The sequence below is a fragment of the Onychomys torridus genome, chromosome 19 (genome assembly GCF_903995425.1).
Source record: "Onychomys torridus chromosome 19, mOncTor1.1, whole genome shotgun sequence".
NCBI lineage: Eukaryota > Metazoa > Chordata > Mammalia > Rodentia > Cricetidae > Onychomys > Onychomys torridus.
In genome coordinates this window covers 40,629,940-40,653,585 of record NC_050461.1, presented here as the reverse complement: position 1 = coordinate 40,653,585, position 23,646 = coordinate 40,629,940, and the positions used below count along the sequence as shown (strand labels likewise).

Sequence of the window (23,646 nt, the reverse complement as noted above, 5' to 3'; positions counted from 1 at the left end):
ACTTGTAACATGGACAAACACTTGATCTCATACATGAACAGTTGTAACACTACTCCAACCTCACCAACTTCTGAACCCTGCGGGACCATCCGCCCTTTCCTGTACAACCAGCCTTGGCTGCACTGACCTGGAGCCTCCCCTCTCCTTACAGTTTGAGGCTCCCCTTGTGGCCTTGTGTCCTCTCTCTTCTCTCAGCACATACTTCATGTTTCCCACCTACGCCTTTCTACTTCATATCAATAACCAACTTTGTGTATGCTTCAACAGATTAGAAACGTCTCCATCATGTTGCGTGTCATTGCTGTTATACAACAGGGTGTGGAAGTTAAAGCCATCACAGCCACTCAAGAAGAAAGAGCTAAAGGCCAGGGAGAGGGCTCAGTGAGAAGAGGTGCCTGCTGCCAGCCCTCACAGCCATGTCTGATTCCCAGGACCCACATTATAGGAAACAATCAGCTCCTGAAAACTGCTCCCATCACACAGACACACAAACAAATGAATACAATTATGAAAATTCTTTTTTTTCCAGACAGGGTCTTACTGCGTAGTACTGGCTGGACTAGAACCAATACTAGACCCAACTAATTATTTATCATCACTTGGGAAATAACTAGTTCTTTGCTAAGGACAGGTGACATTGGAAATTCATTAGTTTGAATTACCTTGGCTATAGATATGATAGACGATTAGTTGTCAACTGCAATTTATTTTTAAGGTAACATTTAAATTGTTTTAAGAGTAAACCTTACTACTATGAGCACTCCAAATGCTCACCATTAATAACAAATTATCCTTTTCTGCACAATAAAGAAGGGTCCTTGAGAACCAGGCAAAAATGCCTTGTTAGGCCTAGGCTAAGAATTCCATTAGAAACCCCACATCTACATTACATGTCAATTACTGTTTCCTTAAATTTTAGCAGGCACATTTATAATCAATCAGCACTGGTTTAGGAATCCACTATTTTTCAAGTGTGATATAAAACCAGAGGTTCTTAAAGAGTGAGGAGCCTGACATGAAACCAAGGATCCTTGTATCAAAGTGATAGATACAATGAAACTACAAGATAACTTCCAACAATATGAATCCATTATGTAGCAATAATCAGAATAGATAAACACAACTAATAATTGAATCAACTAGGTATTTCAAATTCCATAATGATGTAAAATGAAAATATTTAAGCATTTTTGGAAATAATTATCAGAATATAAATTAAATATGGCCATATGGAAATAATTCACCAAACAATCTACAAGAATGCCTGGTTATCACCATCATCAGACCATTTAATTAATACAGGCCAATAGTGGCTACATTATCAGCTTTTTATTTGAAAGAATTTTCAAAAATGGATTATGACTTAATAAAGAGGTAGTTTCACAATGTAAATACTTCATTGTAGTGGCAATGGCATGGGGAGAAACAAGTTTTATTATTAAATTCAGAAGTCATTGGTTTAGAACAGTTTAATTTGCTGAAAACTCGGTACAATTTATCATTTAAGATTCCTTTTTATCTGGTACAAAAATTTAACTATATCTAAATCATCACATTTTAAGAGCATTTGTTCATATTATACTGTTTTATACACTATCTTACCTATTTATGGAGTTACCATATTGCAGGTCCTGTTCAGTGGGCCGAAAGAATTCTGCCATGTTGTCTAGAAGCCGACTGAAGCCTCTGTTTAAACAGGTATTCAAAACTGTACTAAAATCTGGACTAGATAAAATAAGAAGTATATTACTTTTTAGATTCTTGGTGGACAAGGAAAACAAATTCAATAACTATGTGGTTACCTTTCAGAATCATTAACATTTCTAGTTACAATCTAGTTTTCATATTCATCGCATGAAAACTGTCTATTTTTACAATTTAAGATACAATTTGTATCTTAAAAAGTATCAGCTGGCAAGAATACAAGCAAATCAGTCACTATAGACATCAGTATTAAGGTTTCTCAAACTACTAAAGTAGACATATCATGTGATCCCACTATGCCACTCCTGAGTTTTTATCCGACAGGGTCCAAGTAAACATACCAGAGGTACTTGCACACTGGTGTTTGCTGCAGCATGATTTAAAATGGCTCAGTTATGCAATCAAACCTAGGTGTTCATCAACAGAAGAATGAACACAAAAAATGTAGCATATATACACACTGGAATACATTTCAGTCATAGAAAGAAGTTGTAATATTTGGATGAAAATGTATCATGTTAAATAAATTAAGTCAGTTTTAGAAAGACATGAACATCATTTTCTCTCATTTGTGGGTTTTACATTTTATGTAGACACAAAAATCATGTATTTATATAATAGATAGTAAAGCTGTTTAGGGGAACAGATGAAATTACTGGTTGGGGAGACAGGTGATAGAGAGGGTATCAAGGAACTAAGAAAGGGGTGAAAAAAGAGAAGGCAGAGGAAACATGGGGGATATAATCGAAGTACACGATAAGCTTGCATGGAAATGTCTACATGTAACCTACTTAAAAAAAAACAACAACTCTGCTTCTTTCTACTTTATATAGGAGATCCTACCTAAAGGAGGGGAATAGATTAAATTTTTAATTTTCACATAATATTATATTGAATATTTGATAAGGAAACATTAGAAAATGGCCTTACTTACACTGAAAATACAAATACATTTATATCCATTCTACATACCTTTCCAACATGTCTCTTGTCTCATTGAGAAGTTTAATAGTGGTAATATCTCTTGGAGAAAGCCCACAGGCCTGTAAAATTAGAATTCTAACTTCAGGGTTTCAAATACTACAAAGTCATGAAAGGTAAACACAGTAAAAACTCAAGGGTTTGGGAAATCTGTTTTGTTAACAACCAAAACTTTCAAATTAAAAAAGGTAATACCGGGTAGTGGTGGCGCACACCTTTAATCCCAGCACTTGGGAGGCAAGGGAGGCAGATTTCTGTGAGATCTTACAGAGTGAGATCCAGGAAAGGTGCAAAGCTACTCAGGGAAACCCTGTCTCGAAAAACAAAAATTATAAAGGTTTATGTAAACTTGTAAGTAGTATTTAAAACATGGATTGAAGTATACTTTGTAAGGTTTTGTTTACTTATTTATTTGGTTTGTTTTAGATGTTTCTAGCATCTAGACAAAGAAAAATAACAGATATTAAGATTAATAGGGCTGGGGTGCTGGCTTAGTGGGTAAGAGTCCTTGCTTTGCAAACTGAAGACCCAGGTGTAAATCCCCTGGGTGCTCATGTAGAAATTCAGGTACAGACACACATGCCTATAACCCAGGATTAATGAACGAGCAGACACAAGTGGATTTCAGAACCTACTGGCCAGCTAGCCTAGTCAAAATGCCGAACTCCATGTTCAGTGAGTCTGTCTCAGGGCAATAAGGTGCAGAGCCACAGAGGAAGACACACCTGCACTAGTCTACACACGCTTATGCAGTGGTACATTCATCTACACACTTACACGGATGCATCGCACACCTACACTACACAGACAGAGCACAGACCAACACACACCAAACAAAAGTCTTTCTTTTCTCGCACTGCTGAGAAATGTTATTGGGATGTGTGAGGTCCCCCTCCCCACTTCTTTCTATTCCAACAGTTGTGAGGCTCTGTGTGTCCCTTTCGTCTAAAGTTTCAAGCTTTGATCCAACTCAGCCTGCCTTGGGTCATCTTTCCTCTCTTCATTCATTCCATTCAGTCCTTCGCATCATTTTTACTTTGTCCCACTGTTGAACTGTCAAATTTGGAAACTGTTTGATGGGTTTAAACTGTTAAAATTCTCTTGTGCATTTCCATGAGATCCTGTTTTTATAACAATTTGCAGTTTTGTTTTGTTTTTTTCATTAATCTCTCTCTTCAGTTTGAGATGAGGTCTCCCTATGTTGCCCAATCTCGCCTGGAACTTAGGATACCCTGAAACAAGTGATCCTCCTGCCTCAGCCTCCTGAGTGTACCACCATGCCTGGCACTTTCATTAATTCTGTCTCCTTGTTCAATTTAGTTTTAATCTTTCAATTCCTAAGACTCCCTTTATAGATTACAACTTTTCTCTCTTTCCTTCTTTCCTTCCTTCCTTCCTTTCCTCCCTCCCTCCCTCCCTTCCTCCAGTTCATTTCTTTTTCTTTCTTGCCTAATCTTGAATCTAGTGTCTCTCAGCACCCAAATAGATCATCATTTGAGTCCCCAGGGGAAGAAAAAACTCCCGGGCAATGAAAATGAACAGTTTATAGTCTACAGGGCCTGCCTGCTACAGAACCATCTGTTCCAGGTTTCTTCAGCTGTATATGAGAGCTATTATTTTTCAATGGCAAAGAAGGGATTCAATTGAGCCTATAAATAATGTAAAAAATCCACTAATTTAAAAATGAGTTATGAAATCTAAATATATAACCAAAAACTTTTGGCATTTGTATTTCCTTAACGAGTTTCTATAATATCTGCATGGGACACACTGGGGTGTAACAACACCAGAGCTGGTGTTGTACCAGGCTTGTTTGCTTCTCAGTTGAGTGGTTAGAGCATCCTTCAGGCTGTTGTTCAGAGCCATTATTCATAAAAATATTTTATTTTTAACCGCACGCGTGCGTGTGTGTTCATGCTCTTGTGCATGTAAGTACAAGTGTCTGAGGCCAGAAGAGGGAGACAAAGATGGAGCTGGAGTTCCAAATGGCTGTGAACCATCCACACTGAATTCAGATCTTTGTTTGCTTATTTATTTTAGATTATAATTACATCACTTTCCCTTTCCTTCTAACTCCTCCCATGTATCCCTCCTGCCTCGTTCTCATTGAAATTCAGGGTCTCTTTTTTCCTTTGTCGTTGTATAACTCTGTCGTTGTATAACTCGTGTGTGTGTGTGTGTGTGTGTGTGTGTGTGTGTGTGTGTCTATAATATGTAACAAAAAGAAACCATGAATTTAAGCAAATCTGAATGTAGTCCTAGTTTCATTGAAATGTAACTCTGTAAACTGGAGTGCAGTCTTTTTATCTAGATAGACAGAGCTCTTCATGATCTTGTTTCTGGTATGCTCCAGTTTCTGTTTGATCTCATATACACATTGCTAGTCATACAAACTGAATTTGTCTCTTAAGTTCCCAAAGTGTAGTAAACTTGTATTCTCCTTTTTATTCACAGCACATATCACAGTGCTTGAACCCTAACTATGACTCAATAAAAATCTGCTAAATATTCAATATCATAAGTGTGATGATAAATCATATTTACAGTTTTTCTAATGAATAAGGCTTTATTTTAATTGCTGAAACACAAGACTTAGAAATCTATATTTCAAGAGAAAGTACCAGATTTATGAAATATGGAGTATGGGTTAGAAAATACAGAAGTGGTTATGGGTTGAGTACCTGAGCTGCTAACGGTGTTTCTTCATCTGGCATCATGTATTGGCACAGGGAAGACTTGGATCCATCTTTATCAATCCAAGAAGGAGACCTAGGCTGCTCCACAAGAATTCTGATTTCTTTCAGTTTTTCCTCCAAATCCAAAAGGGACAATGACTGCTTAAGAGAAACACTAGAGCAGAGAAACAGTCAGATAAATTGAAATGACACAGCGCCCTTCCCAGAACCCCTTCCTTAATAGGCTGGTATCTGAAACCCTGTTCCATTTGGTCAGACCTGAAGCTGCTGGACTGGAATGGGCTGGGACGCCAGCCACCAGATAAGGGCCATTAGTACAGAGCCCCAGCAAACCTTTGCACAGATTTCACAAGCAAAGTCCTGCCATAATTACAGATCTTCTCAGTGTAAGGGGGAGGTAGGTCGATTTTAAAGTATTTTTCCTTAATCTCATGACTCATATATTTCTAATTCATTTGGAAATCCATCAATAAACAATAAAATCTCAACAATATCCCCCAGTATGAAAAGGCTGAAACTGATAAAGCAGATCTGTAACAAATACATAGGGTTATTAGATTACAAAAAATTTCACAAACTGGCCAGGTCACCCAGTTCCCTAAGACAGTTCTATGGTCTGTCCCCCTTTACTCTGCAGTACTGAGTAAATGTAGGCCCTCCAGCATGCATGCAAAGCAAATGCTCTAAATATGCCCACCCGGCCCTTTTTTTCCTATTTTTAAATTTGGAGACAGAAGCCATTAAATCATCTAGGCGGGCCTTTAGCTCTATCTGCCAGCTAAGCCTTGAACCTGGGATCCTCTGCTTCAGCCTCCTGAGTAAAATGGATGACAGAATTGTGCCACCACAACCAGCTCTTTTAGTCACTAAATCAGGAAGTCAGAGAAGCCAGAGGGAAAATGACTTACCTTCCTAAAATCTTCTGTACAGCTTGTTTAATGACAGTGACCAACTCTGTTAGGCCTATTGAAAGAAACACAGAGCTTTGTTCACTTAACACCTCCCTCAATAGCATAAACATACATGCTGCTGACTGGAATCTTACCATCTCCAAGGAGGTGCTGAATACTTGACAAATACTGTTGCTGTACATCTGGGGGAGCAAGGACTGTCTGCATGGAACAGAAATAGTCAAACAAGTTAAGTGTTCAGAGGAAAAGCGTCTTCAATGTACCAGTCTACTCTCCCAAGACAACAATCCTAATGCTACAAATTTGGTCATGAAAGAAAAGTCCGCTTCTCAGAGCTGATTAACGGTTGAAACTGTACTCAGAATACTAAAATTAGTTAAACTCTGAACCTCTTAAAACAAAAAGCAGTGTACCATGAAGTCTGTTAAACTTACAGTGCCATTTTTGCCAACGGTTGCATTATCCAGGTAAATATATCCACCAATTATGTTTAGCTGGACTCGCAAAAGAACCACCAGCATACACGTGCTATACACAGCTACAATGCTTCTTGTGAAACCTTCAGAGAGAAAATAAACCCTTTGATATTGTTACTAAAACACCAACCATCATAAAATCATGACCTATCCCTGTGACTACTTTTAATAAGGTGACTTTAGCAAATAATTTGTAAATGGATCAAGCACAAAAACATATCAATTTAAAATATTTTCCCTTTATAACCTGTTTAGAGTAATTTATGTCTCATTTCCTCTCCCCTTCTCCCCAGCTTTTTGTTTTTAAGCAGGGTCTTACTATGTGACCCAGGTTAACCTCAAACTCAGGATCCTCTTGTCTCAGCCTCCTAATTGCTGGGATTTCAGGCTGGTGTCATTAAGGTTGGCTAGGTATGACTTCTCAGCTGAAGTACTACTCAACAAATGCATAACAGGCAAAAGAATCGTACATTAGAAGCTGGGAAAGGAAAGCAAAGGCATCTGGGCATGTGACTCTGGCGGTGCCTGCTTCCTAGTGTTCACGAGGCCCTGGACCCATCGGGCATGGGTGTGGGGATGGGGCAAGGCAAAGTCAGACCCAACTAAGCTGTGTCTTCAGAACTTGGATGTCCACAGAGCTAGCTTAGAGTTAGAGGAGGGCTGAGCACGGAAGAACTGCTTTCAGGGTTAGGTAAAGGAAAGAAGCCCAGTGAGAACTGGAGGAGGTTGAGAGGACAGGGAAACAGGAAGACCTTGCCTCCCAGAAGCACAACACATTGTTCACAGTGCTCAGGACAGAGAAGGGCACAGGTGTCCACTGTGCCAAGAAGTGTGGCAGGCTGGAAAAGCCCCAGTGGATTCAGACCCACAGAGGTGACTTCTGATGCCTATGAGGACTGCTTTGGTAGAGATAAGAGCAGAAATTAGGATGCAGTAACAAAAGGTGAGTAGGAGTGAAGAATGAAGAAAGAGAATGTAGAAATAGCTGCTCACAGGGCGTGTGAGAAAGGATGACAGCTGAAAGGAAATGCAGGACACTCAAGAAGTTAATTGTCTTCCAACAGGTGAAGACTTAGGCATCATCCAGCAGATATGGTAGACAGGAAAGCTTGCTGGCATGAAGTTTTGATACAAGTCCTAGGAATGTTCTTTGATTCAAATTTTTATCACTAATGAAATTTTGCAAATAACAGCAAAGTAAAGTTGCTACTTGGGTTGGGTAAAAATATTCTTTTAAAATACAATGTTAAAAATACAATAGCTAACATAAGCACAATAATATCACCATCATCACCATCACCCAATAAGTATTGTCTAAAAAAACAGACACCAATCTCCTTGCTTTATGGATATTTCTATTAAACCTGACTGTTCAATGAAGCAGGACAAGAAGAGTCATGTACATACTATGGTATAAGAAGTTCCTGTTATAAATATCTTAAGGATGTGCTATTACACAGAACATGCAGGCTTACTTATTATCTTTAGGTCCTCCCATATTTCCAGCTTGTTTGAAGGTCTAAAGAAAAAAAATCAGAAAACACGAAAATAATAATCTACATAAGTAAATATAACTTTGAACTACACAGAGATGTATTCTTTTAAAAATTAAAACACACAAATACTGAAGAAACAAAGCCCACAAGATAGCAAAAAAGTGTATTTCTTTTTAAGCAGTGCTAACAATCACTTTTACCATTGTACATTCTTCCAATCTTTTTTCCCCCTCTTCCTGAGCATCTGCATGGACATACTACAACAGTAAACAAAACCAGGAAAACTTTCTTCCCTCTGCTTACTAGCTTACACATAATCGAGTAGATCCTGTGATCATGCAAAGGTAAGTAAGACGGTTTTGTTGCGTTGCAGAGTCACTATAAACACACGAAGACACACGTATCTGATGCACAGAAAACCGAAGTCATTCTTCCTCTCGCTGTTCAAATCACCACAGGCTACTGAGGTTGGCTCCCCCCCCCCCCCCCCCCCAGCTGAGGATAGAACCCAGGGCCTTGCGCTTGCTAGGCAAGCGCTCTACCACTGAGCTAAATCCCCAGCCCCTAGGTTGCCTTTTAAATCTTTTTGCATGAGCCCACTACTCTTTACTTTTTGAAAAGGAAAGCTGTTCTGAGTTGATCCTGGTCTATGCTTGCTGCAGACCGGAAACTATCCATTTCTTTAAGAGTCCTGGTTGCTGGCGGTGGGAAATGTTAGAGACTACAGCTGCTTCTGACAATTAGGCTGGCCACTGCTTCTGGGTCAGGGATTATTTCTCATCATTTTCAGTGTGTTAATCCAGTGCTATGGTTTGGCCTACTCTATATTAGCTGTCTATTACTGTATGTTAAAGGCTTGGTAATCAGGCTGACTTAACTGGGAGGTAGGGGGAACCTGTAAGAATTGGAGGCTACTGGGAGGTTCTAGGTCATTAAAGATATGCCCACCAGGGGATTTGGAGACCCTGGCCCATCTAGTATTATTCTTCTTGCTTCTTGTCCATTAGGTGGCAGCTTGCTCCATTATGCCAGGCCCACAATTGCCATCCCACATTGCCTGGAACTTTCAAAATCACAAGCCTAAACAACCCTTTTGCAAGGATTTTATTAAGAGAAAACTGATGAATAAGCTGTTAGAAATGTATATATTATTTATATGTACACATTTAAAGATAAATTATACCATAAGCTTATAGTGATAGTTTAATTCAAAGCTGACTTTATAGGATTTTAATTTTGTTGATCTTACACACACATTTTATTTGGCCCCCACTAGAAATCAGTGAAAACAACATAATTAGTCTGCTTTCCCCTCAGTTCAAGAATAGTAGTCTTAAAATAGTGCTGCAATATTCAAAAGGTTATTTTCTTTGAGTTATTAAGTTCTGGGTAACAAGAGTATTTATTCCACTCAGGATATTTAATTACATTTCAGATTTAAAGACACATGGCATAGTTTCTGTCTTTGTGGTGATACCATCTAACAGGAAACATTCAGATTAGTTTACTTTATTATAAATATCTGGTATTACTTAAAAATTAAATATAGTTTTATAATCACATAAAATGCAGGGTTATAAAGTCAAATTTATATACCTTGTATGTTGAATATCATGTTTCTCTCCCTATTCACAGGTGATTTAATATGCCTCCCTCTTGTACTATATAAATATGTATATTATGCAATATATTTAAAACTGCTCCTTAAATGGAGACATACTACATAACTTTTATCTTCTTAAAAATAAGATAGCCATGCATCCAGGAGTTTAGTCCACAATAGCACAAAGGCATATTTATTTAAAAATGTATTTATGGGTCAGAAAAATGGTTCAGTGGGTTTTAGGTGCCTGCTGCCAAGTTTGATGATCTTGAATTAGTTCCCAGGACCAACCAACACAGTAAAAGGAGAGAGCCAACTCCTGCAAATTATCCTGTTACTTCCACATACAAAATAAATAAATACAATGTAATAAAAATCATAAAAAGTATTTTAAGTGTGGTGCAGTACTAGAGTGTGTGAATGTACCATGGAGATATAATGCAGTGCTTTCCAGAGCACCTGGGTCAGAGGACAAGGATTTTTACTATTTTCAATTTGCCTAAATATTTTTATAAAATATAATGAATATTATTTACTAGAACACAAAGATACAAAACACAGGCCAATAATCCTTTTTATAACTAGACATAAATTTGTGTTTCAATAAGAAACTGAGTTATGGGGCTAGAGAGATGGCTCAGAGGTTCAGAGAAAATACTCCTGTTCTAGAGGACCTGAGTTTGATTCTTGGCACCCTCACTGGGTGGCTTACAATTGCCTGTAACTCCAGTGACATCTGATGTCTTCAGGCTCTGTAGGAACCAGTATTCATGGGTATGTGTGTGTGCATGCATGCACATACACACAAATAATAATAACCCTCAAAAATTTAGAGTTATTTTTAAGTTTAAGGCACTGAATTGACAGCCAAAGGGGGAAATGGGTTAAATATAGTACCTATTTTTCTGTGTGTGTTACAGTGCTGTCCATGCTAAGAGAGACCTTAATGCAGCACAGTGGTGGCACACACCTTTAATCCCAGCACTCAGGAGGCAGAGGCAGGTGGATCTCTGTGAGTTCGAGGCCAGCCAGGTCTACAGAGTGAGATCCAGGAAAGGAGCAAAGCTACACAGAGAAACCCTGTCTCACAAAAACAAAACAAAACAAAATTAGAGTTATTATTATAATGAAGCTGAGCCAGTATTACAAGACAGGACATACTTAGCAGTAGCAATGTGTAAAAGGACAAATTAGAGCACGGGAACCGAAACCACACTTGCTAAGGCATATTTCATTTGGTGGGTGAGAACAGAGAGAGCAACCAGGAAGCACCTCTCTACTGGCCATCTTCATCAGAAGACTGCACCTGTCACTCTGAACTGTAGCTCAGTGGTAGAACTCTTACCTATCATGTATGCGGTCCTGGTTGAGATACTAGGATCATAAAACAGATGAAACAAAAATGCACATACATGTAATTATCTTTGTAAGAAATTCTGATTTCACATCATATAGGACAGAGAAAGTACTTTCTATGTAGATTCTGCTCAAAGGACTCTTCAAGCAGACATCTAGTCCAAGTTAAAAACAACTCGCCTTTTAGCTAAAGTAGCTGTTGCTTGTGAAGAGGGCGTTTAGGAGTCTCTGCCAGTGGTGGTTCTTTATTGCTATCACACACCTGCGGAAAGCAGGCTATCAGATCATTTGTTCATCCTTTATCAGTCATGAACAAACTAATTTATTTCAAAAGAAAACCAACTTGCTTGGCAGGTTAATATGAGACCAGAGTTGACTGGATTCTAACATAAAAACAATCATCAAGTCATAGGTCTTGTTAGTCCTTTTTAGACGAATGCTTTTCAAAGTGCACATCTACCAATTGCAAACCAGTAATTACAATGCAAACAGCAAGGAAGAAAGTTCTAACATTTAGGTGCATATGTGTAAGAGTGAATAGGAAGAACCTTAAACTCAGGAATTTAAGAAATTCTTTTTCTTGTGTATGGAGTCAAGTTTTTTACATTATCTTGCAAAGTCAATCTTTTTCTAAACCCCGGCATTCTCCTTTAGTGTTTGTTTTACCATGGAATTAACATTTTGAATTGTACTATATTTAACCCATTTCCCCCTTTGGCTGTCAATTCAATGCCTTAAACTTAAAGGTACTTTACTAGGTTTTTATTGTCTGTTTCTTGGTGCTGGAGATTGAGCTGAGGGCCTTGAGAATGCTAAGTGTACGCTCTCCCACTGAGCCTCACACCCAGGCCATATCTTAGTGAGAATCCTTCTAAGCATTTAGAATGGAGGGCTTCATAGGAAACAAGTTTGCCAAGAAGGAGTAATGCCACCACCAGGATTATTATAGCCATTATCCCTTTTTTAAAATAAAACTCCTATTCACTTAACTTGGCTTTGCTTCCTAAATAAGACTAAAGCTTATGGCAATTAAAATCTATTTAGTTTTTGCCCTTTACTTATGTGCATGCAAGTAGTTATTAGGTATTTATTTGACTGAGATTAATTTGCTCATATATACCTTCTTATATAATTACGCAAAGTAATTTATAAACCACATTTTACATCTGTAAAACAGATTAAATTCAGTCTACTTCTGAGAATGACAGTCACCTGCCACTGGTATTATATTTTAATCAGCTATTAAATTTCAGCACAAGTTCATTGTTATTTTGGGAAGTGTTCTCTGAATCATAGAAAATGTTTCAAATAGAGCTGGGAATGTAGCTCAGTATTTGCCTCATATGAGTGAGGTTGTGGGTCCAATCCCCAGTATTATAAAAGAAACAACAAAGCAAAATTGTCAAGTTTGTTGCTCAACCTGAGTATTAAGTTTCTGTTTGCAAAGTGCAGATGATAACATCTGACTCACATATTGTGAAAATTGTACAAGAGCATGTATGTGTGGGAGGCACCTAGCACCAGGGTTGCCACAGAATCAGGAAACAGTACCCTATTCCCACTCCCCCTCCCCAGCCCCTCAACCCTGGCTCTTCAGAAGCTCACTATTGCCAGGCAGGTATTTCAGTATAACCACTTTACTAAGATTTCCCTGGTTTGGGGGTATAACTCCTTGGTGAGCATGTACTTAACATGCACCTGTACCCCCTCCTCTTCTCTCCTGTCTCCCTCCTCTGTCTCTCTTGCCCTCCCCCTCCTTCCAGCCATCAACTTTACATAGTGAAACCACCACTGCCCATATTTTGCTCATCAAAGAAGTAGCCATTTGTTTACCAGAAGTCTCCTCAAACTAATACAGAATCACACTAACTTCTAACGCCTGTGTGCATACCATATGCCACACATTAGGTCATCTATGTGGGTAGTGCTTTCTGAACTGCCATAATAATTTGTCAGCATTACACATTCACGTTATATTTGTATAACATTTTGTCAGTTACTTATAAATTTATGTGCCTTATCCACAACAGTCTAGTACATTGCTAACACTATTAGAAGCACAATATTAAGCATAATTTTATTAGCTTTACATTTCTCATGCAGGAATATATTCTATAAACACTCAATAAGTAAGCTGCTGAATCATGTAAAAATGATAAAAACATTTATATAAAGACAACGCATGTTAGTGTCCATATGATTTGTATAATGAGGCAGAGTTTAAATAAAGTTAAATATTGATTAAGTGACCTATGCATTTTTTTTAAACTGAGCCTGTATAAGTTTTAATTAAAAAAATAAGGGAACAAGGACTTATTAAAGGTGTTTGGTTCATTCTATAGACTTTGGCTGCACTCCAGTAAGCCAAAGAACATAACTTGCTTTTACCTGTTTTTCAACAAAGCTGTCAGACTCTCGGAATTGAGTTGCTGCATTAAGGCCTCTCTTAGCGTTGGCAGCATGGACAGTACTGTAACACACACAGACAACAAAGACACGAGTCACATGAGCACTCACTGAGATAGTCATATGCTTTATTTAGGCTTTATGATAATAGCAGCAACTAGAAGAGTTGGGAGAAACTGTCCAGGCTAGAGAATTCCAACTAATTATATAAAACTATTACATGCTGATAAACCAAGCATTTACTTAAGTTACCACAACAACATTTTACCATAATCAGAGCAATGTAAACAAGAACACGCAGAAGACAGGAAGGAAAGAACTTTCCCAACTGTCAACAGTGCAGATGTCTGGATGATGGTCTATAGATGGCTTTTCTATACACTCCTAATTTTTCAATGTAAATTTATTTCTGTTTTAATGAAAATGCCATAAGCAATATTTTTATAGTCCTACCTTTTGTTTCAGAATTCTAATTCTAGAAAAATATTACTTATTAAATACAGCAAGACTATATTAATTACAATATACACAAAGGTGTACTCATCTAAGCATCGAGCACTCCTGTTTCAATTTGGGTTTTGCTAATGGCTGTGGCATTATCTATCATTCCCAGGAATAATATGAAGACAAAAGGAGATGCAGAATTCTATGGGGGAAAGTATGCACAAAAGTCACAGGAGCTACTCTGTGCCTCTATGTGATGTAAGAAATGTACATATAGAAATTATTAGGAGTTTTTAGCACAAGAGAAGCAATGATCAAACAATCAAGAGATGAAAAATACCACCATACATATATATTTTAATGTGGAGCTGAGGATCGAACCCAGGGCCTTGCGCTTCCTAGGCAAGCGCTCTACCACTGAGCTAAATCCCCAAGCCCCAAATGCCACCTTTTAGAAGGTAAAATTTGAGTATACAATTTTTCTTTTTTGATGAGAGAAGAAAATCCATACTTATATAAGGAATTTTAGGCTCTATACTGCTCAACATTGTACTTTAAACTTACACACTCTATAGTTTCAGTAAATGTCCTCAACTTCCATGTTTGTATCTTCTTCAATTGTTGAGATTATTAGCTAAAGTGGCTCAGAATCTGAGTATCTTGGTTCTGTGTATGTGGCATATATGTCTACTCTAAAGAGTTAGCCCCCGTATCTGTAGACTTTGCATCTATAGATTTAAACAACTGCAGGTCAAAATATTCAAAAATTGTATCTATACTGAACGTGTACCTATTTTTTTTCTTGTTATTATTCCATAAATGATAACAACCACTTATACTTTATAACATAATATTTATAACATAAATACTCTAAAAATGATTCCAAGTATATAAAAGGGTGACTCCAGGTTACTGGAAACACTATGTTACTTAATGTAACAGTTGAACATCCTCAGATTTTGGAATCAATTCTTACTGACTACTAAGGGAAATATAAGTTACCTTACAAAGAAAATACAAGGCCCGGGCTCAGAGGTTAAGAGCACTGACTGCTCTTCCAGAGGTTCTGAGTTCAATTCCCAGCAACCACATGGTGGCTCACAACCATCTGTAATGAGATCTTGCACCCTCTTCTGTATGCATAATAAATAAATCTTAAAAAAAAAAAAAAAAAAAAAAAAAAAAAACAAGGCCCTAATCCCACATTCAGAAAATGGAGCTCATGGGAACTAGTTTTAAAGATTATGTGATACAAGAGTCTAGTTTGAAGAACCTCTTTGATAATTCTATTCTCCTCTAGCCACCAGCATGAACATTGGAGAAATATATTTCTGTATCTTCAGTCATCTGCTCTCCACAAAATTTAAAAAAAAAATCTCATATGTATATGCACGTGCCTGATTGTATATCTGTGCATCATGTGTATGCAGGAGCCAGTGGAGATAAGAAGAGGGTGTTAGAACTTGAGTTACCAGCAATTGTGAACCACCATGTGAATGCTGCGAACTAAACCCAGATCCTCTGTAAGAGTAGTAATGACTCTGAACTACTGAGCCATCTTTCCACCATGCTAAACATTTCTAATCCACACACAAATCACAGAAAGATCTGTAGGCTTGAACCTGTGTGGATCCGAGCAAATCATTTAGCCTTTCTATATCTCAATTTCCTCATCTGTAAATTGATGGTTGCTATGGATATCGCTCTATGTAAATAAAAATCTGATTGGCCAATGGCCAGGCAAGAAGGATAATGTAGGCGGGACAAGAGAGAAGAGAATTCTGGGAAGTAGAAGGCTGGGAAGAGACACCGCCAGCCGCCGCCATGAGAAGCAATATGTAAAGACACTGGTAAGCCACAAGCCATGTGGCAAAGTATAGACTAACAGAAATGGGTTAATTTAAGATAGAAAAGGTAGATAACAAGCAGCCTGCCACGGCCATACAGTTTATAAGCAATATAAGTTTCTATATGTTTATTTGGTTGGTTTTGAGCATCTATGGGCCTGGCGGGTAAGAGAGATTTGTCCTGACTGGGCCAGGCAGGAAAACTCTAACTACAAATGGCGCCCAACGTGGGGCAAGAATTTCCACCTAAAACCTAAAAAAAAAGATTCTAAAACAGAGCTAAAAACAGATTCCTAATTGTTTCTCTCAAGTTAGCGGCAGCCTGCCGGGTTCAGCTACTATGGCGGGTTCCTGGCATGTGCATCTGACCTGCAATGTGGCGGGAATGAGGAGTCTACAAGCGGCACTTTACTCTGCTGCGTGGTAGATTTAGCCTTTGCTAGTTAAAAAAAAAAAAAAAAAAAAAAGTTTCTGGGCTATGAGCTGCTTTGATAGAACTGCTTCTGATAGTTGATGGTACACATGGCTCCAGACCCAGAGCTGGCAGTAAACTGTACCACCACCATGTTGGGAAGCTGAGGTGGGTGGAGCCAGCAGCCACAGCGGCATTTCAGGCTTACAAAGATGGATATTACACCGAGAATCTGGTTTATGTTGTCTTTGGGATTTTTAACCACAGAAAAAGATTTGATCATAAAAGCTGTTGAGTTAAACAAATATGTAAATTTTAAAGGTACCTTGACTTCAAAATTTGGATATAAGGATATGTTGCTTTGGAAAAGAGTCTCTGCTTTTGTTTCCACAGAAAGCCAGAGGCTATGGATTTGTTCCAGATTAAGATACATCAGGTTTGATCAGCCAAGACCACCTGAAAGGTCTCCGATGACACCATGGCCCAGATGATCTGACATCCAGAATGGTTTCAAGGCAACTGGCTCAGAGGTTCACCCTAATGGACTACTCCATAATCCTAAAATTTTCTTTATGTCCCCATAAGATACAGCGCCCCCCTCCAGCAGGAAGTAGTAAAATTTTCTTTATGTCCCCATAAGATACAGCGCCCCCCTCCAGCAGGAAGTAGTAAGAGAAACTACACCCACATTCCCAAAATTATCAAGCTGGCTTTGGAGATGGAATTGGCTCACTCCTTCTCTAAACCCAGACATATTGCTAAAAGAAAAGGTTAAGAGATTCTTGTGTCCCAAATCAAAAGAGCCCTCTGGTGTGGGACAGAGAAAAACCAATATTTTTCTTTAAAGCAGTTTGATTATAAATGAGATCTCTTTCTAAAGAAGAAAAGGGGATATGATACAGATATAATAGGATGAAAGGGTAGATTAAGGAACTTACTTCTAAAGAGCAACAACTTGTTTAAAATGTTTTACATTGGTTTAGATTTTAGTCTATTGATACAAACTTAGTTAATTTTGTTATACTATGTATATATTTCTACTCGTGTTTAAGGTTTGTATAGCTCATTTTAAATTAAAATGGATAATTAAAAATAGATTAATAATTAGTCATCTATGATAATCATACTCGTAGCCATGTTAGTTATGTCTTCTAAACATACATAGACATATTTCATAGATAGGTAATTTTCAAATACTTCAAAGACCTACAGAATATGGCATTTAAAATTTAGACTTTCTGGACAGTGAGACATGTCTGCTCCTGGCAGCACCGATTTACTTCAGAGAGGAGGATGGGCATTGAAGACACTTCATATGGAGTTTATCTTCACCTTGGCAAAAATAGCCATTTGGGCAAGAAACTGTTCTTGCCTGGACTGCTCGATCACCTGGACATGCAGGACCCATTGAAAGGTGACCACTGAACTTTGCTTTCAAAATGGTCCTTCAGGTTCCTGCTTCACAAAGAAAACTGCCAGACATTCTACAGGACACTGAGAGAAGTGACCGAGAGACTCTATCCCTATGGGCTAAAGACAAATGCCCCAACTTTACAAAGGAACATTAGGTGACTGTCCAGGCTGCCAGCTGTCTCTGTCTACTCTTGCAAGACTCCTAAAAAATGCTTACATCCTTCTCCCGGTTCTCAGGTAATATTATATCCTTCTGAGGTCTTTGATGTGGTTAAAGGCTAGATAGTTATAATTTCCTCAGTTATGATAAAAGATAAGTTAGATATAAAACCTTAGACTCACAAATATAAGATAGATAGGATATCTTTAACATTAAAACTGTAATTCTTGCTAGATAATTGTTTTATTATATGTAATTGTACTATGTAAAAGTTAAAACCTTCCTTTAAAAAAAAAAAAAAGAAAAGGGGAAATGCTATGGATATCGCTCTATGTAAATAAAAATCTGATTGGCCAATGGCCAGGCAAGAAGGATAATGTAGGCGGGACAAGAGAGAAGAGAATTCTGGGAAGTAGAAGGCTGGGAAGAGACACCGCCAGCCGCCGCCATGAGAAGCAACATGTAAAGACACTGGTAAGCCACAAGCCATGTGGCAAAGTATAGACTAACAGAAATGGGTTAATTTAAGATAGAAAAGGTAGATAACAAGCAGCCTGCCACGGCCATACAGTTTATAAGCAATATAAGTTTCTATATGTTTACTTGGTTGGTTCTGAGCGTCTATGGGCCTGGCGGGTAAGAGAGATTTGTCCTGACTGGGCCAGGCAGGAAAACTCTAACTACAGATGGTAACACAGGACCCACCTATAGAACTGCTGTGGGGATTAACACATTCAAAACAGTTAGAAAAGTACTCATCAGGTTATGGAAATGGCCTTAGCTACTGGTACCATTCTTTCTGTGGCCCTAATGACAGCATCTAGCCATTTTCTTAACATGTAAGGGATAGGGTAGAAATGGACCAGTATTTTGGCTACCACATAGTTTTCTGTGATCCTTTATCCAAACCACACAATCACTACTATTTTATAGGAAAGCGCTGATGTTTAGCTCAAGGAACACAGATAACGCAAACCAAACTGGACACTAGGCCAGCTCAATCTCTCCCTACTGCCTCTATCATCTTCACCATGCACGTGAGAGCTGTCGTTACAGACAGTATTTCTGACTAGGGTTTTACAGAATGGAAGCATATAGCTAGATGTGATTACTTCAGCTATAAACTCACACTTGGCTGTGAACCTCTCTCTTCTTTTTGATCTTAGTTTCTCTATCTGTGAAATGAGGCAAGTAGCTAGCAATAAAGTCTGTTCAAATCTACAGAAAAATTCTACATGTAAGCTGAACAAGAAGCATTTAGCTCTGTAAATTCTTTCTAAATTAATTATCCTTGAAGGAAATGTTAGAGAAAAAAATGAGCTTTAAACAGTGAAAAGAATAGGCTTGACATATAACTGAGAAACTACTATTTCAAGGCATTACACCAGTTAGAACCTAAGTTCTTACTCTCTCCAAATATGAGCAGGCTGGTTTTATTGAAGCATTTCCCCCAGTAGGTTTCTGGCTCTGGTAGTTACATTATGATCATTAATGAAGTGACTGAACAGACACTATTGTGTAATACTTACATCCTGCAGTGTCCCGCTGCAAATGTAACAGACTTCTGACTCTTGGCTGGAGTCTACAAGACCATATGGGCCAACCTCTGCAGCTTTGTTTCCTAGTGCTCATCCACATCTCCCCAGCTCCAGTGCTTGCGTGCTGTCACAATGCCACACGCATGTTCTCATCTCGGGCATCTGCTCTCTACTGTACCGCAAGGCGTCTCTGCACATGCCATCTGACCACACTCTGCAGAGGGTGTCCACTCCTCACATTTCCTTCCCTTACAGGACCCACCGCTACCTAAGGTTATTTATGTGCCACTTAGCATCTTTTCACCAGAACACACACCTTAGAGGTCAGGGAACTTACTTTGTTTATTGCCTACTTCCTCAGTGGTAGGCACTGCAAATATCTGCAGAATGAATAAATAAAATGAGGATTTATATTGTTTTTAAAAATCACATTGAAATTATATGTTTTTGTTAATAGGTATATTGGGTAGATTCAGCATCCTTTCTTTGTCTTTTCCATAACTTGAGGCCTGAAAATGTGTGAATTAATACAAACCAACAAGCACTTTCACACACAAATACATACGTCTCTCTGCTTACCTGTCATGTTGCAAGTCCTCTGGTTACTTTCAAAATGGTACTGTCGCCGAGCTTGGGCAATGTATTCTGCAGCTTCTCTTTCTTGTATTTCTCTAATTTTTTTCTGCCCATATTTTCCAAGGATATATACTCCTAAAATTATTTAAAAAATACACTAGCATATTAATTAGAGTACTAAAAATCCCAACCAATATATATTTAAAGCATTTTTGATTAAATTATGAGGTTTATATTAGAGATAAGCTGAGCATTACAGCTTCTAAAAAATCTTTATTAAAGAACTGAAAAAGGAAAGGAGAGCATATTTTACTTTCTTACTATTTTACATGTATACAATGTATTTTAATATGGCCAGCAACAAGAGAAGTGATAGGCAGACAAGAAGCAGAAAGGCATTGAATTTATAAAGTCTGGCAGCATCTTTAATAGTTAACTGGAGATATTCTAAATGTCCAGCAACAGAGTATTATTTAAATAAATTATGATCTGTCCACATAATGGTATCTTAGGTAGCTATTAAAAACCACATTTCTAAATAGTTAATGACTCAAGGAAATATCTACCTTATACATCCAGGAAGTTTGTATTATGATGGAAAAGAAACAAAAAAGTATGTGGATTTAACTTCTAAAGTAAAATAAGCTGTGATAATTATGATTTCCCACTTTGCTTTGCTTTTCTATAATTTTCCACATTTTCTTCAATGAACACATAACTTTATAATAAATCTCTATAATAAATGATTTAAAGGAATGAAAGAAAGGTATACAGTCAGAAGACATGTATTTATCCACCCATGTATTAGAACAAATCTGAGAAAAAAAAGTGGATATAACTGACATCATCTGAAAACTTACTAACTGAGAAAGGGCAGGAGGAGGACAGCATCAGAACCCAACAGTACAGACACATGGCAGTGCCCTGCAGTTTTCAGCACACTTAAGCATAGACAATACAATGTAAATGGGTACATTCTGTCTATATTCAGGAAGAGCGGCTATCAGTTTTCGTTAAGAATATCATGAACACCCAGTGACAATGTTTGATCAAGTTATACTGGCAATTCCACATATGTATAAATACACTGAGATCACAGTCACTACTACCCTATTACCCACTGTAATTTCCCTTCCACTCCTGCTGATCCATGTATTTTCCCTAAGCAGCCCCCATACCAGATGGCTTGTTTTAACCAACCATCTCTGATGAGCATCAAGTGTTTGGCTAAGTAGTACCATGAATAGCAGAACTGGATTTTTACAGAAGAAATCAGTAAATTTTCAAGACACTGGATTAGCTGAAACATTTTAGAACCATGTCTATGGCCATGAGTCTGTAGCTTTAGCAAGGCCTTTCTCCTCAGGGATGGCTTAACCTGGAGCCCAGCAAGGTCTTCTGAGTTAAATGGGTTGCAGCAACAACAGCGTTACCTTTGTTTCAGGTACGTGATTGTGTCACAGTGCCAAAGAAGAACAATTCAACAAGCTCATAGAGCAGGCTGTGTCACTGTTTCATCTTTGCTTGCTAATAGGTGCCTCTGTGTGCCCGAACTTGATTTCATTATAACCTGGCAGCAAGGGGAAAGGGAACCATCCATTTCTCTTTGATCTCCACTGTATGGAGCTCACAGTATTCACCAAAAGGGCCTGGACAATTATATATGACCTAAGTAGCTGGATTTGGTGTGTTTCTCACAACCAGGAACTGCAAAACAAACACATCCTGAATTATTTTCACTAAGACAGATGTTGTAGATGATTTAAGATGTTCCATATCCTTAGATAGTTCCATAAATCTAAATACTAAATAGGAATAGTACATGATTGTTGCTACTATGTATATAAATACATGAATTATAATTAAGCTTGAAGAGCAAACAGCAATTCATAAAATGTGCTCAATGGCGGCCTTTTCTGTAACATCACAGTAGTACGGTCACAATACCATTAGAATAAGAGAGACATGGTGGCGGCCATGCCCATTATTAGCACCAATTTTGAGGGTAGTCTGGAATATACTGTGAGAACCTAGTCCCCTCCCTCCCCATTAAAATCCCAAGAGAATGAAGAAACTGACTTACATTGAGCAATTCTAGTACAACTAGTTCTGAATGCATTGCTTATAGCTTATCTCCATAACATATGACTGAAAGCTACATACACAATGATTATTATCTCTCAAGTTATATTGTAAAATGAATCACTGATGTGACACTCTTTGCATAGATCATAATTTTTTTTTTTTTTTTTTTTTTTTTAGAAAAGTGGTAAATTCAATTGTTATATGTATTTTCTTGGGGTGATGGCCTGTCTCATCATGTTCTTAATAAATCTGATTCAAAAATAAAACTTTAAGACTTCTGTATTTACTTGGGAAGTGCAGTATATTCTAGCGAAAGCTAAAAAGGGAAATGACTTGTTACAAGTTGAATTGTGTCCACTCCCCCTTTACACCACAGATTAATATATCAAAGGCCGAGCACCTTAGAATGTGAGCTCAATACAGAGTGAGATCAATGGATGTCAAACCAACATGACCAGTGTCCTGGTAAGGAAGGGAATTTGAGATATAGATACGTGCAGAGAGAAGACAACTGGAAGGTTCCCAGAGACGCTCTGTGGCTTTACGGCAGTCACATTTCTACTGTAAAAGACAGTGGAAACAAGATGGCCATCCTGGGGCAGAGCCTAGTACAGATCCCGTCACGTGACAAAAGGAACACACTCAGCCAACATCTTGATTCTGGACTATTCACTTTCAAAACTGAAGATGATTTTCAGTTTCTCAAAGTACTCCCTTTGTAGGTCTTCATTACGCAAGCCCTAGAAAAGTCACACAGGAAACTAGGCCTAAGCTCTAGACCTGCCGTTTTTCTTTACCCAGCACTGACATTCCTATACAAGGTCTAGCTCATTATGACCCCATACACAAACTCATAAATTGACTTTTTCAGATTTGTTTCTCTAGGAAATATTAATCACGTGTAAAATCAAAGAGTTTCAAATCCCCTTTGTAACTATATCCTTCTTTATTAGCAATGAAAATATCCACTAAATACCAAAAAAGAAGTGCAAATGTTTTGACATTTCCTTTCACAGCTAGTAAAGCAGGATATATTCTAGTCTTTGTATACACCACTCATTTTAAAACTACTTCTTAGTCTTGTCTTCCAGGATAAAAAAAAATTCCTATGGTACAATTATTTTCTATAACAATGTGACAATAATCAATCACCATGACTTCAATCCAGCATTTCCCCGAGTTCTGACGCTTTGATTCAGTTTCAGATTTTTCCCCCCGTGCTGAGTAATGACCTGGTTCATGGTAGGCCAGTGCTGTTCCACTTGGGGATGTCTCCAACCAATATGAAGCATCCTTGAGCTGTATTCCATCTGAAGAACTAGAGTGTGGAGGGCAGGAGTCTGTGTTTTTCTGAAGCACTTTAGATGGTTTTCATTCACAGTGAAGTCTGAGAAGCATGCACGTGTACACACACACACAATCCTGCCCACATTACACGCAGTGGCACAGTTAGGAAGGCTTTTCACACTTTTGTTTATTTCTATCTCTACCTTCCAGACTATAGCATTAGCTGCCTGAAGTCAGAAAAGGTGTCTTATTCCT

At 38.1% G+C, this 23,646-nt stretch overlaps 1 protein-coding gene across 4 annotated transcripts in view; it reads right to left on the bottom strand.

Moving 5' to 3' along the window:
• Pex3 (peroxisomal biogenesis factor 3) overlaps positions 1-23,646 on the bottom strand; it is a 32,534-nt gene that overhangs the window by 5,330 nt on the left and 3,558 nt on the right. For all 4 annotated transcript variants that reach the window (XM_036168815.1, XM_036168816.1, XM_036168814.1 and 1 more), the window contains exons 2-10: positions 20,023-20,154; positions 13,612-13,693; positions 8,244-8,287; positions 6,727-6,851; positions 6,427-6,493; positions 6,290-6,344; positions 5,367-5,535; positions 2,677-2,747; positions 1,603-1,725 (exon numbers count right to left, since the gene is read on the bottom strand). In XM_036168815.1, coding sequence (XP_036024708.1) covers positions 1,603-1,725; positions 2,677-2,747; positions 5,367-5,535; positions 6,290-6,344; positions 6,427-6,493; positions 6,727-6,851; positions 8,244-8,287; positions 13,612-13,693; positions 20,023-20,154 — 868 coding nt within the window. The remainder of the gene's footprint in view (positions 1-1,602; positions 1,726-2,676; positions 2,748-5,366; positions 5,536-6,289; positions 6,345-6,426; positions 6,494-6,726; positions 6,852-8,243; positions 8,288-13,611; positions 13,694-20,022; positions 20,155-23,646) is intronic.